This window comes from Xiphophorus maculatus, chromosome 13 (genome assembly GCF_002775205.1).
Source record: "Xiphophorus maculatus strain JP 163 A chromosome 13, X_maculatus-5.0-male, whole genome shotgun sequence".
NCBI lineage: Eukaryota > Metazoa > Chordata > Actinopteri > Cyprinodontiformes > Poeciliidae > Xiphophorus > Xiphophorus maculatus.
Window position 1 is genome coordinate 2,725,329 of NC_036455.1, and position 13,787 is coordinate 2,739,115.

At 38.4% G+C, this 13,787-nt stretch overlaps 1 protein-coding gene across 1 annotated transcript in view; it reads left to right on the forward strand.

The window, feature by feature from the left end:
• slc45a4 (solute carrier family 45 member 4) overlaps positions 1-13,787 on the forward strand; it is a 53,869-nt gene that overhangs the window by 16,048 nt on the left and 24,034 nt on the right. The window contains exon 3 of the mRNA XM_014474387.2: positions 3,192-4,412. Within this exon, the coding sequence (XP_014329873.1) occupies positions 4,106-4,412 (307 nt within the window). The 5' untranslated portion in view covers positions 3,192-4,105. The remainder of the gene's footprint in view (positions 1-3,191; positions 4,413-13,787) is intronic.

Genomic DNA, 13,787 nt, shown 5'->3' on the forward strand with positions numbered 1-13,787 from the left:
TCTTGTTCACAAATGAGGGAAGAAGGGAGCGGGAGATCAACAGGCAGATTGGCGCAGCATCTGCCGTGAAGCGGGCGCTGTACCGGTCTGTCGTGGTGAAGAGAGAGTCAAAAAGTGAAGCTCTTGATTTACCGGACGATCTAATTCCAACCCTAATCTATGGTCATGAGCTTTGGGTCATGACCGAAAGAATAAGATCATGGACACAAGCGGCCGAAATGGGTTTTCTCCGTAGGGTGTCTGGGCTCTCCCTTAGAGATAGGGTGAGAAGCTCAGTCATCCGGGAGGGACTCAGAGTAGAGCCGCTGCTCCTTCACATCGAGAGGAGCCAGTTGAGGTGGCTCGGGCATCTGGTCAAGATGCCTCCTGGACGCCTCCCTGGTGAGGTGTTCCGGGCCCGTCCCACCGGGAGGAGGCCCCGGGGAAGACCCAGGACACGCTGGAGGGACTATGTCTCTCAGCTGGCCTGGGAACGCCTTGGGATTCCCCCGGAGGAGCTGGAACAAGCGGCTGGGGAGAGGGAAGTCTGGGCCTCCCTTCTGAAGCTGCTACCCGACCCAGGATAAAACCAAAGAAAATGGATGGATGGATGGATGGATGGATGGATGGATGGATGGATGGATGGATGGATGGATGGATGGATGGATGGATGGATGGATGGATGGATGGATGGATGGATGGATGGTCAGTCAGTCCCCTTTTAAGAATTAACAACGTGTGTTTTTGCTGTGTATGGATATGAGTGTTTGAAATGTACAGGCTTGTTATGTGTGTGGGCTTGTTAGCTGGGGTGTGTGGGGTCAGGTGAGGAGGAGCTTCTGTGTTTATACGCGCTAAAACATTCATGACCATCTTCAGCAAGTCATAAATGTTAATGGCAACATGTGAGAACGCTGAATAATGGAGGAGAGGAATGAGGGGAGAAACCTCCATCTTCATCCATCTGTCGATCTCATCTCTCGGTTTACTGGTCTTCCTTTTCCCTCTGACCTCTGCATCACTACTTATTCTTCCCACTCTCCACATACAAAGCCTCCTTTCCCTCCCTTTCTCTCATTTCGTTCTTTGTTTTGCTCAGAGGCCTGATGAAACTCATAAAGCTGTTGATGTGTGTGATGAAACATGTTTTCTCTGTGGGATTCATCCCAAAGAGACAAAAACACTCAGTGGGATTCAGCGCTGTTGGAAACCCAGCCCTCCTCGCAGACTCTTTCTCTGTGAAGCAGATTAATAGCTGAAGGCCTTCCTTCCTTCCCTCACTTATTCACTTATTTATAATTTTTTTCTGTGCTCATGTCTGTCGTTTTATTTTAGCTCCTCACACAAGCCCTCTGTTCCAAACAGTAGCTCAGTCTGACGACGCTTCAGGTCGTTTACCACGTTACATTCTTTCATCCTTTCCATCCAGTTTCAAAGACGAAGTGTCTGCGAGGATGAATCATGTGTTTAAACTAATAATTTTAAAAAAGGGACTCTTTTCAAAGGAGAGAAGACATGAATGTGTGTCTCTTGTGGTATTTGCCTGTAGGCTGTCTCAAACAGCTCAAATGTACAATCTAAATACCCGTGTATATATTAGTTGTATTCATTTTGTTTTGAATATTGTTTTTTAGCCTCCAGCTTGGAACCAAAATGGCTTTTTGTGTGCTCACAACCTTGAATTTACAAAGAAAAATGTCTCCATTCAAAATATCCACAACACTTTATTTTCCTTTTCTGCAGCTTTTTTTGGTAATGGAAAACTTATTCACAAGTTTACATACACCATTTTCTTTGCATTTAAACAATTTGCTCAAATGACGGTGTATCTGTGTATAAAATGCCTCCAACATACTGATTCATGTGCCAACATGGAGAAAAAAAGATGTCAGAATGATAATTCGGTTTTATTACTCGGTATGATTTGATCTGCAGATGTATGCAAGTGAAAATGGGATGGAAACATCCAGGTATCGCTCAGGAAGGAGGCGGCTTCTGTTTGCAGAAATGTTTTGGTGAATTGCATTGTCACGTTGTGTGGTATTGCATCTCATATGTGACCCAACAAATACACCTTAATATTCACTAATTATAGTGGAAAACGTTTTAGCACTACCACAGAAGCTCATGTTCACGATCTTCCTCATCTCTGGAGGGAACAGCCAATGAGCAGCAGGGAACATAAATGCCGCTCCTGGATTGGCTGATTATCAAATACCAACCAATAGCATGTCAAGTAGAACTTTATCCAGGTATTTCAATTTCCCAAGCTGCGATTTCTTCCAAATATTTTAGAAATGCTCTCTGAAAAAATAAGCAAATTTTCCACAGATAATTTGTAGTTTTGTTACATAGGAAAATGAACACTGATCTGTGAATACGCCAGGATCCCACTGTATATATCTAGGGCTGAACGATGTGGCCGAAAAATGTATCAGGAATATAAGCGTCTCACTTCAGTTGATATCAGCAATTATTGATTAATTTTTTGTTTTAAATATCTGAAATGCCATACTGGTGGTTTGAGTTTTCCTATTTTTTCTAGTTTTCACTCTGCTCTGTTTTTTATTTATTATTATTATTATTATTATTTCTGAGCAGTTGTGAGGCGTACTATCAAAACCTGAAACTACTTCTGTGCCAGTCACTCAGCGAGTTGTTGCTAGGTAACCAAAGAGTGAGTGAGCCAGTTGTTGCTAGGTAACCAAAGAGTGAGTGAGTGAGTGAGTGAGTGAGTGACTGAGTGAGTGAGTGAGTGAGTGAGTGAGTGAGTGAGTGAGTGAGTGAGTGAGTGAGTGAGTGAGTGAGTGAGTGAGTGAGTGAGTGAGTGAGTGAGTGAGTGAGTGAGTGAGTGAGTTAGTTAGTTAGTTAGTTAGTTAGTTAGTTAGTTAGTTAGTTGATTCCACCAACTATTCTTAACTTGTTGTGAGAGGTTAGCTAAAGTCTTTCCTCTGCCTACATCCCCCAGAATGCTGAGCACTTCTGGACTGGAGTTCAGTGAATATTCTATATATTGAATATTCTATCAGATGTATTAACTATATGATCACGTGTCTATCGCTGTGTATATTATTGACTTCTTTTACAGCCCTATGTATTCCTCGCTTCTTTTATTTTTATTTCCAAGCTGTTATTGTCATGCGTAAAGAAATAATCTTCTTAATTACATTTTTTTTGAATCCTGATGTTCTGATTTGTGTTTCTTTCTCCAGATTAATCAGCCAATCGATGGGGATTTCTACAGGAGCTCCGCCCGCCATCGCCACCCGCCCTCCTCCCCCCTCCACCTGCAGCCTGTTGCTCGCCCCCACCCACACCATCATCCAGCCCCCCAGACACAAAATGACTCTGGAGCTCACCGAATGGTCTTCTATATGGATTTTTACTGCTTGTAATAGACAGTAAAGAAACACAAAGCTGCAAACCTCAATGACAAAAAAGCCATAAATACCCTATGCACCCACACACACACATCCACACACTCACAAGCACTCTCACACACAACACATGCAAACACTGGCATACTAACAAACCAAATAAATGTTCAAGCAGTATCTCACACACCTCTCAAGCCAACACAAGGAAGGAAACGCACAAAGCCTCTCTTGGAATGTACCACTCACTCTTCCAGTGAAATACAACTGCTCACTTATTTTTTGGGGATTTTGTATAAGCCTCGGAAAGCTGATTTGCATTTCTTTTAACTGGGTGGAAAACAAGAAGGATTTAATTTGAAGTTGCAGTATTTTTTTATTTATTTTTTTTGGAGGACAACTTGTTTGGGGCACAAGTCGTTGCGGATTTCTTTTTGGCTTTCTCCTCTTTTAGATCTGAGAAAATTCTTGATAGATTGAGAAATTGTAGCTTATTCTCCAGTTATTTAACATTTGTAGGCATTTTATTTTAACTAGAACATTTTGTTGTTGAATACTTACAGGTCAGTCTGTTACATCCACTGGTTGCAGTTTGTAGCTTGACAAAATTTGAGTGAATTGCTTTAAGAAACGTACTGTTAGTTTGAAATAAGCTGCAACAAACTTGATACAATAAGTTTGTGTTTACCTTTAGGAGTTGCAAAATATTCACAGCTTTTCTGCGCTAGAAGGGGAGTTTTCTTGTTGCGTGCATGCCCTCCACCATGCCTCCGCAGAACACAGAGGCTGACACCATGCAGGTCGGGTCTCTGGTTGGCGGGATCGGCGCCAAGAAATCCAGTGCATCGGGCCCGGAGGAGGAAAACGCAGGAGCAGGCGGCGAGGCGGATGGATTGGGGGGCGAAGGAGGAGGCAAAGGAGGGGAGGAGTCGGCAAGCGAGGCGTCCATTGAAGGTATTCCCTTGAAGAGATGGGTGATGCACGGCGCAGTGATGTTTGGCCGAGAGTTCTGCTACGCCATGGAGACGGCACTGGTGACACCTGTGCTGCTGCAGATAGGTAAGTCACTGGAGTTGTTGCTTTTTTCTGTTCTTTCTAGACTTTTTCAGTCTACAATATTCTCTTTCAGCTCTTATTTCTACAGGGTGGGCCATAAGTTTCCATACATGGAGAAAATAAACATTTTATATTGGACAACCGTTTTTATTTTTGTGGGACTCTATGCAATCGCTGCACGTCTTGAACCGCTTCGCGGTTGATCTGCAAGATTTCCAGTTTTCTGAAACTTGCAAATAAGTTTTGCCACAGTGTCGTGTGTGATGCTCGTTCCATGTTTTCTGTTAATAGTTTCGTGCAACCATGCGACTGCTTTCCGATCCAGCCATCAGTATGATTTCAATATTTTGCTCTTTTGTCAAACACATCTTCTTGGGTATCTGAAATATAAACGAAATATACATTTTACATTCTCCTATGTATGAAAACTTATGGCCTGCCCTGTATATTGAAGCACCTGTTGGTTTTAGAGCCAAGACCCTCCTCCTTGCTCTGATTGGTTGTTTCTGTCCAGGAGTGGTATATGTCTGCAGGTATAAACCTGCAGAAGAGCTTGTTTTTTTTGTTTTGTTTCACAGATTATCTGTCCCACGATCTACTGTCACAAAATCTTACCAAAGAGAAATTGTTTATAAAAGATGTAAACGGCAGCATGAAGCATTATAAAATTCATGCGGTCCAGATTTGGTAGAAAAATTTGCTAAGAGTTACTAATGTATCCTTTTGTGTCCCTGTTGCTATATTTTAGCCTTTTCTTCCTTTAGTGCAGCACAAATTATTGGTTTTGGAGCCGCCTACATATTTAAAACAAAATAGTCGTCATAGATTTCATCTGTACTATTGAGTCTATTTTACGCCAGCAGGCAACATCTTGAAAGATTTCAGTCGTGTTTGTAACTTGACTAAGGTTTTAGTTGGGAAAACATCTAAATCTTCCAGAAGCTAAAACGGGGATTACAAGTCGCCATCATACAATCACAGACACTTCTGACTCAGAAGAAAAACTATTTCACATATTTTCCACTCGTCTATCAGCATGAATGACGGTTTTCTTTGTCTACTAACACAGTTTTTTGTATCCTTGGTTAAATTGGACAGAAAAAGACTTCAAAGAAAGGCCTTATTTTGTTGCGCTGAATTTTAGAAAGTAACTGTTGGGGGAACCACTAATTGGTGGTAAAAGTGAATGTGCAAATGCTACAAAGGCTTTGAAGATTTTCGGTGTGTAAATGACCACTACCTTGGTTCTAATAGGAAACAATTATCCAGATATGTTGAAACATAGCTGTTTTATTTCTTGATGCCTACTTAAAGTAAGTCAAGGTGTCTAAAGTAACCATTTATCCCACCGCTTTGCTTGGATCTAGTTCCTCCTGCGGATTATCTGCCTCGTCCTCTGACTCACTGTTTGCATAAATAAAGGTGTGTTTCTACTCAGGAACAAAGTCTAATTTACATTAATACATATTTTATTTGGCACTCTAAAACAATGCAGAAAAAAATCAAAGCCTTCACTGGAGCCACACCTGTTATGAAAATTGATCAAATTAATATGAGAGTGGAAAAGTGGTGACGAATCAGTGAGAAACTCTGTCATAATCAGATTTTTAATTGATGGTGTGTCCCTCTTGCTGCTTTCTTCCAGTGCCTACCCTCTCTAAATGCCTTCTCCTCCCTCAGTGACCCCATCTGACCTCCTACCTTACATAACTAAGAAGCCATTTATAGGGAGGTCACTCAGGCCACCATGAAGCCTGTCTGGCCGACCAAGGTGGGCCGATGGAGAGAACGAGGCTTCAACACGCCTAGATGTTGTTCAGGGTGAAGGAAAGTTATTGAAAGCTAGAATTATGTGTTGCCTTCAACTTTCCTTAAAGCATAAAACCACCACACTCTAGAACAATTACCTGAGATGTGTAAAGGAATTTCTGTTGTGTTTGTGGCATTAAACTGAAACAATTTGTCTAATTTATATCAGTGTAACACTGTTTCAGGCCAGCCTGCCTTGAATTCAGACAGCTGCATGCTTTTGTTCTAATTTTAGCCCTGATTTAGCTGCCTTAGCCTATTTTTTCAGATCAGGACACGTCTGAACCCTTCTTAGTAAAATTTGAAATAGCTGTGAGGTACAACTTGTACCGATTAATCCCCTGAAATAAACAAATCTGAGTCAGACAGAGTTTTGACTCTATCTCAGATTTGTCACTGAAGGAAGAAAACTAGTTGAGCTGTTTTTATTATTCCATTTGACATTTTATTTTGGAGAGCATTTGCCAGCAAGCAGCACATCCTGCTGCAGCCGCTACCCATTTCACTGTGTTTTAGATTAATGTAATTGCCATTATGGGTTATTAATCCTAGAGTTTAGGACTGTTAAGTTTAGAGAATCCAAAGGATTTATGTTAATTACTGGGTTGTTGAAGCTTGTTTCAGCTTATGTCAGACTGTAGGAAAGTTCTTGCCTTCTTGTGTGGAAGTTTTCAGGATATTTCAGTGTTTTTAAAAATTTTTTTGTAATAGGTAGCAGTGAAAACATGTCAGTTTGGAAAATAAGGGAATAATTGTCATTATGACCGCATTATTAGTGTGTGCAATATTGTTGCAAGGAATGCTTGGAGTGCAATAATGCTTGTCAAATATACTTGAAGTGTCATGAACTTCCATTTCACATGCTAATGTGATATTTAGTCAGTTAGAGAGAGTCTACAGCAGCAAATGGTCACATGGCGACGGGCTCTTATTGTATTGTTTATTGTTCTCTTGAACATTTTCTCACTATGATGAATATTTTTGATTCATCAAGACAATAATAAATGCCATTTAGTGGTACTTAAACTTTTTTTTACTATCTAGTCCACTTTTGGTTACATGAAAGCATAAATGATCAATTTGAAAATATGATTATTGATAGTTTCCTAAAAACGTTTCGTAAAAAAGAAATTGAAGAGTTTGTAAATAGTTTTTTGGTTGTCACAATAAATGCCACATGAAATTTTAAATGCTACTGCCCACCACTTGATCACTGTCTCTGATGAGAGAGTGAGGAAAGAAGAAATTATATATATATAATTTCTATATATATACAGTACATATATATAGCAACTGATATTGTCATCATTGCAATATTTGCAAATATTAACACTCTAAACGTCCTAATATCACGCAACCCTAAAAGTCATGGAGGACTCCAGCTAACGCCTGTCCAGAACTGACTGCTCTGATAGCTGATTCCTGCAGATAAGATGATGACTTCTCATCAAAATAAATTTAAAAAAGTGCAGCTAAGACTTGTGATAGTTTGAAGAAAATGTATAAAAATTAACTTATGCGTTGTTATCCAGCGCTGACATCTTCATTTTACTTTTTATTGGTATCATGGATGCATTTTAAAAGATTGATGTAACTTGTCACCTCAAGCTTATTTCTGTTGACCAACCACAATTGAGGGAAAAAATGCCCTTGAAGACTAAAATATTCCCCTCCAAACCCACTATTGTAAAGTGTTGACAGGACCATTGTGACAGAGTTGAAAAACTGCTGACAGGACAAACAAGGTTACAGCAATGCAGAAGCACTTGGAGGGGAAAATATTGTTCAGCATTGGGGTTTGTTTGGAAGTGTTTTCATGTTTATTTTCTTTGCATTTAGCTTCTAAATCTACACAAGCATTTATAAGCCGCTTATATTTTCTGATCAGGAATTTAAAACAATCAATCTACGTTGAGGCACAACTCTGCATTTTAGAAAAATAAAAGTATCAGTAAGTGCTGAAAACTGTCTGTAGCTGCTGGAATTAGCTGGGTAGATGTTGAGCTGGTTGGTTGGTTTACTCAGAGTTAAACTTTTGTGTCGGTGTGTGTAACCCCTCAACACAAAGGTCAGGGGAACGGAGTGTGTGCAGGAGACACAGCTAGATGAAGGAGCCCCTATTTACACGGGGGAGAGAAACGAGTAGGAGCTTCTACCCTACAAGGTCCTGTGTGGGAAGCTCTCTGCTGTTCACATTCATGCACACAGCCGTTTTTCTCAAAGCTAGGAGAAAAAGCAAATACTGAAATCATGAGCTCCTTTCAGAATGAGCTGTTTGTGTTAAGTGATGCAATACAAGCTTTGCGTCAAGGTAAACGTTTTTCTAATTCCAAACGTATCCCATCGTACCTTGATTTCTGCATTGTATTTGTTTCTATTTAATATTTGACACTCACTGTCAAATATTAATGTGGGTTTTTTTGTGCTTTTTTTCTATAATTTACATCTTTTCCTCCAAACTGGGCTCTTGGAACACAACATACTAAAATACTGGAAGATAAAAATGGGTTATATTAGATTATCTTCCAATAACTTGACACTTGGATATGACCAGAAAATAGCTGAATCTGTGCAGTTATGTCAGAAATTTAAGTGTTTTAACTTTCAAAGTTTTTTATTTTAGTTGCAGTGACTTGTGATTTATTTGTGTTAGGCTTCAGACTTAAACTACAGTCTGTAGGAAGACTACCTTGTGAGATGAGAGGGAGACGGTGGTGCAAATGGGGAGGAGGTGATGGAAAGGGACAGTATGCTGCGTTGCTCCTTTAAGGATGGGTCATTACATAAGAGTCCTGAGCACAGAACCCAAAAACAGGTCCAGAAAACATCTGATGAAGGACAACTGAAGACAAATTATTGGGAAAAACTGACAAAACTATGATCGGTGACAGGATATCAATGTTAAAATTACTTTTAAAGAAGTTGACTGTGTCAACATCTGCTTCAGAGATGAGACTGAATCTAAAGAAACGTCGCAGAAAGTAGGGTTGAACGCTGACTGACTTATGATTTTAGCTTTTTTTTTACTAACCAATAATGTGGAAAGTAGAAAAACCTCCATAAAGTTGAAGACTAAAAAGAAATGTAACGCTTTATTTGAAGGGGTGTGCATAAGACTGACATGAGACTGTCATAAACATGACAACACCTGACATGAACATGAAAGAGTCTTCATGAATGTTGAATGTAAAAAACTGTTGTCATGACGTGTGAGTTGATAAATAATGACACTTTTAATGCAAAGGTGCACTAAAAGTTGCACAAAGAGCTTATTAAATGTGTCAACTTTGCATTAAAAGTGTCATTATTTACTGAATGACACTTCATTACAACAGTCATAAGCATTCATAAATACTCCTTCATGTTCATGACAGATGTTATGTCAGTCTTTTGTCTTTTGTTACCAGAAAGGTTCTGGAAGCGTCATTGTATAAGTAAATTTATCTTTCAAAGACTAAAAACAAAAAAATATATACTTTAATTTGCTCTAAAGTTTTTTTTCTAGAAAAAAGAAATTGCATAGAAAGGGTTATAAACATGCTTAAACTTTTTTCTCCTCCAAGCACTTGGTTCAAAATATGTTTTCCTTTCTTACCTGACCTGTTTTGGATGAATTTTGGCTTTAGTGACGCAACCAAAACACTGCAGACCTGGCAGACAGACACAACATTTTTAGCCGTCTTTGCTTTTCCAGAAGAGATTACTGCAGTCCAACAGGAAACGTCCTTGTGCTCAGTGTGGATGTACGCCTGGAAGGAGCAGCTGATTATATTAAAGTGTTTCTCCTGTAATGGAATTCAACTTAATCATTTAATGCTTAGTCTCCGATGTCATTTAATCACTTTAGCAAATCGTCATTGTGCCAGCCAGTTTACTTTACTTGGCCACAATCTCAAGCGTTTTCTCTTCTCTACCACTCACCCCCTGCACATTAGCAGCAATGCCAGACTTCTTTTTATAAGATGACCCCATTCCAGACTCTAGTTTCTTACGTATCATAGTAGCTAAAATATAGTGTGTCATACTAGTTGTTACCCTTTTAAAGATTTCCAAAATACACCACACCGTTCTGCTTTATTGTGGAAAATCAGCCTGATCTTGCATTGTTTATACTAGCATGCCAGGTAACCTAATCCGCTTGAGGGATCCCGTTTAATCCAGTGGATGACCTTGGAGACAGGGTTATATAAATGACTGGCTTGATGTCACAGGGACTAATCACCGTAATCTGACCAAATCATTCATCGTAGTGGAAGGACGGCGGAGATGGTGGTCAAACCTACAAAAATGCATCTTTTCTTGCTTTAGTGAAATGAAAAAAACGAGGATATAAAATGTACAAAACAACATTTTTATAGTGAAAGACTGAGAGCAAGTTTCTCACCGTGTGAATTGTGTTCTTGGCAATCTGTGAGGCACTTTTAGCAGCAATCCTGGTTATCTCATGAGTTCTGTCAACTCAGATAAAGGAACTGATCAATTTATCACTCAGGCGGTCATTTAAAGCTTTCTATTAGTAGGTCCACTCCAGTAAGTTTACCTTCTCACATAGTCAGCAGCATTGATGTGCATGGGATTGCAGCAGTAGTAATTAAGACAAGAAATGTTTGCAAACTAGAACTGCAAGCAGCTACAATGAGGATTCAATCCCCCTGAAGAAGCACATCTTTTCCAGGCGTCATGGACCAGAATAACAGCAAATCAGGAAAAGGCTGCGAGACAACACATTGCTGCCAGATTAATGGGTACTGTAGACCTGGGCCTGTAAACTCAGCACAGCTTTTTTCTAAATAAACATTCTTTAAAAGTTACATTTTTATTAAATATCCTAAAAATATGGGTGTAAACTCCATCATTTCTTTATTCCCCAAAAGTTTCTGGTTGTTAAAAAAATGTTTTTTGCAACCCTCATGAGGTAAACCTTCAACAAATTTTCTAAGTAAATTGATTTACAGCAGGAGTGTCAAACTCATTTTCGTTTTGGGCCAAATCAAGATCAAGAAGGGTCTTAAAGGGCCGGTTGTGCCAGAATGTATTGATAAGACCTGTTCACAAACTGTTATAATATCAATTAATTCTTAAAATTAAATATTATTGAACATCTTTTCAGTCCCTCCAGGATTTCATGATTCTTTTTGTGATTTTTTTTTACAATAAAACTCAAAGTGTTTGTGGGACTAATTTGGGAACATTTGCGCTTATTTATGATGGTAAATGCAACTTTTTATTATCCACTGTATAGATCATGGACTATAATCTGACATTAATTAAGGCAGCTATTTAGAAAGAAGTAAGAAAACTTTTACAATTTTTGAGAAAAATCTGCAACAAACTTCCAATTATGTATTAATGCAAAAAAGTGCAGAGATTTGTTGATTTTGCTTGAATTTCCACAATAATTTTCAAGAAACTGGAGGGACTGATTGATATAATTTGGCAGTAAACAGAAAAACTGCATTGATTGATTGATAATAAAATATTTAAGCACATTTAGTGTTTAGCCTAGAATCTAGAGGGCCACATAAACAGCTATGGTGAGCCGGATTTGGCCCACGGGCCTTGAGTTTGACACATATGGCTTACAGGTAGATTCTTTTTATCTCCCTTTCTTTTTCTTAGAAGTAATTATAAATTACCTTTCATTTCAACCATCCCTTGTAGGGGTTGACCTAAATTCAAAGTTCAAATAAATGGAAGCTGTAAGAGATTATAATAAAACAAGATGGTGGGCTGACATTACTGTGACTGGTGAAAAAGATTCAAAAATGTCTTAATCAACAACAAATTCAACTAATTGATTAAATCAATTCATTTTCCAGCCCTACTTTTAAGATTATTACATCTGAATTGGTGGTTTCTATGCATTGTGTAAAAGGTTCATCAGGGCTGCAGTACAGTTTAATTGTGGGTTGTTTGTGTTTTTGAAAAGCCAAAACGATGCTCTCTGCCCTCATAAGACTCGCATGTTTTTTTCCATGAAGTAGGTGGTAAACTAGTTTAAATATGTGAGGAATGCTAAACTGGACATGTGTGTTTATGTGTTAGTATGTCAGCATATTGTTTCTCACCCCTGCCTGTCAAACTAGGTGAAGTCAACGAAAAACAGGTTCCAGGTTATGACAACAGACAAAACCTGGGAGGATGTGCAGAAAATTGTTTTTGCTGCTTTTGTTCCTGTAAAACCAGAACTTACATTTTATCCGAACAGGATGATTAAGTACAAAATGCATCATGTGAACAGCAACAGCTGCGTTTCCATTACAAATGTGTGCAAAAATTTTTTTGACATTCTGATCATGTAAAAAAAAATTACCGTACTCCATTAAATAAGAATGTAATTAAAATCAACTCACAAGTTGTACAGCCCAGGAAAAAACTAAGAGACCACTGCAAAATGATCATTTTGTCAGATTTTACTCTCTATAGGTATACGTTTGAGTAAAATGAACATTGTTCTTTTATTCTATAAAATTTCAAGCAAAAATATTGTATTTATTAGCAGAAAATGAGAAATGGTCAAAAAAGATGCAGTACTTTCAGATCTCAAATAAAGCAAAGAAAACAAGTTCATATTCATTTAGAAGCAACAATACTAATGTTTTAACTCAGGAAGAGCTCAGAAATCGTCTGCAGTTTCACAGAAGAGCTTCAATGCTTTTGAATAACAAACTAGATTTTTGATGAACCTTGGGAAGCTTTTTGAGCTCTGGTGAATCGAAGGCGGCCAGTGCCTACAAATAAGCGTGTTGCTGTTTTATACAAACTGGCGTGATGCAAAAAAATAAAAAATAAAAATGTCTCCATTGCAGTTTTGCACCAATTTCAATATGACTAAACAGCTACAATAAATGTGTTTACAAAATTGCCATAATTCCATTAAGCAAATTTATTTCTATAATTCCAATTTAAGCAATTTTATCATCAAAGGAAATGCAGCTTTAGAATTTAGTAACAAACGTTCATCTCACAGGTTAAACCTATTTCAGTTGTACATTATTGTCAAAATATTATCAGATTTTGTGAAATAAATAATATTTGTTAAATGAATCATTTTAGTAGCCTACAGAATGTGCAGTGTGTGTGTTTTGCAACAACGTAAGCCCAAATGTTTTGTTTAATGAGGCTCATGTGACCTCCAGAAAGCTCAGTATGCAAATGGTTGAGATGTAAACGGATTACCTTCGGCCTGTTAACCCTTTCCCTGCTGAACATGACAAACAGCCTCACATCGGAATGGATAATTGGACTATTAAGCTGCTTCTGGCTTTATTATTACTGCTTGTTCTAGTTTAAATAAGCAGCTTATCTAAAGAACTGCCAAATGAAAGCAAGGAATAGCCAGCTGGAAGATGTTTTTAACTGTTCTTTTACTAGGCTGTAATATTTGCAAGTATCTATTTGTTAGAGAGTTGTTCTTAGTTTTAAGTTGGAGCTCGATGTGAATCATATTAATGGGCATTGTTCCATTCCTCTTTATGGGAAAAAAAAAGACTCGAGCTTAAAAAGCAAGTGTCTTGATTTACTTGCTCATCTACATTCCAGCTCCCTCAAATGTTTGTGAGAAATAGA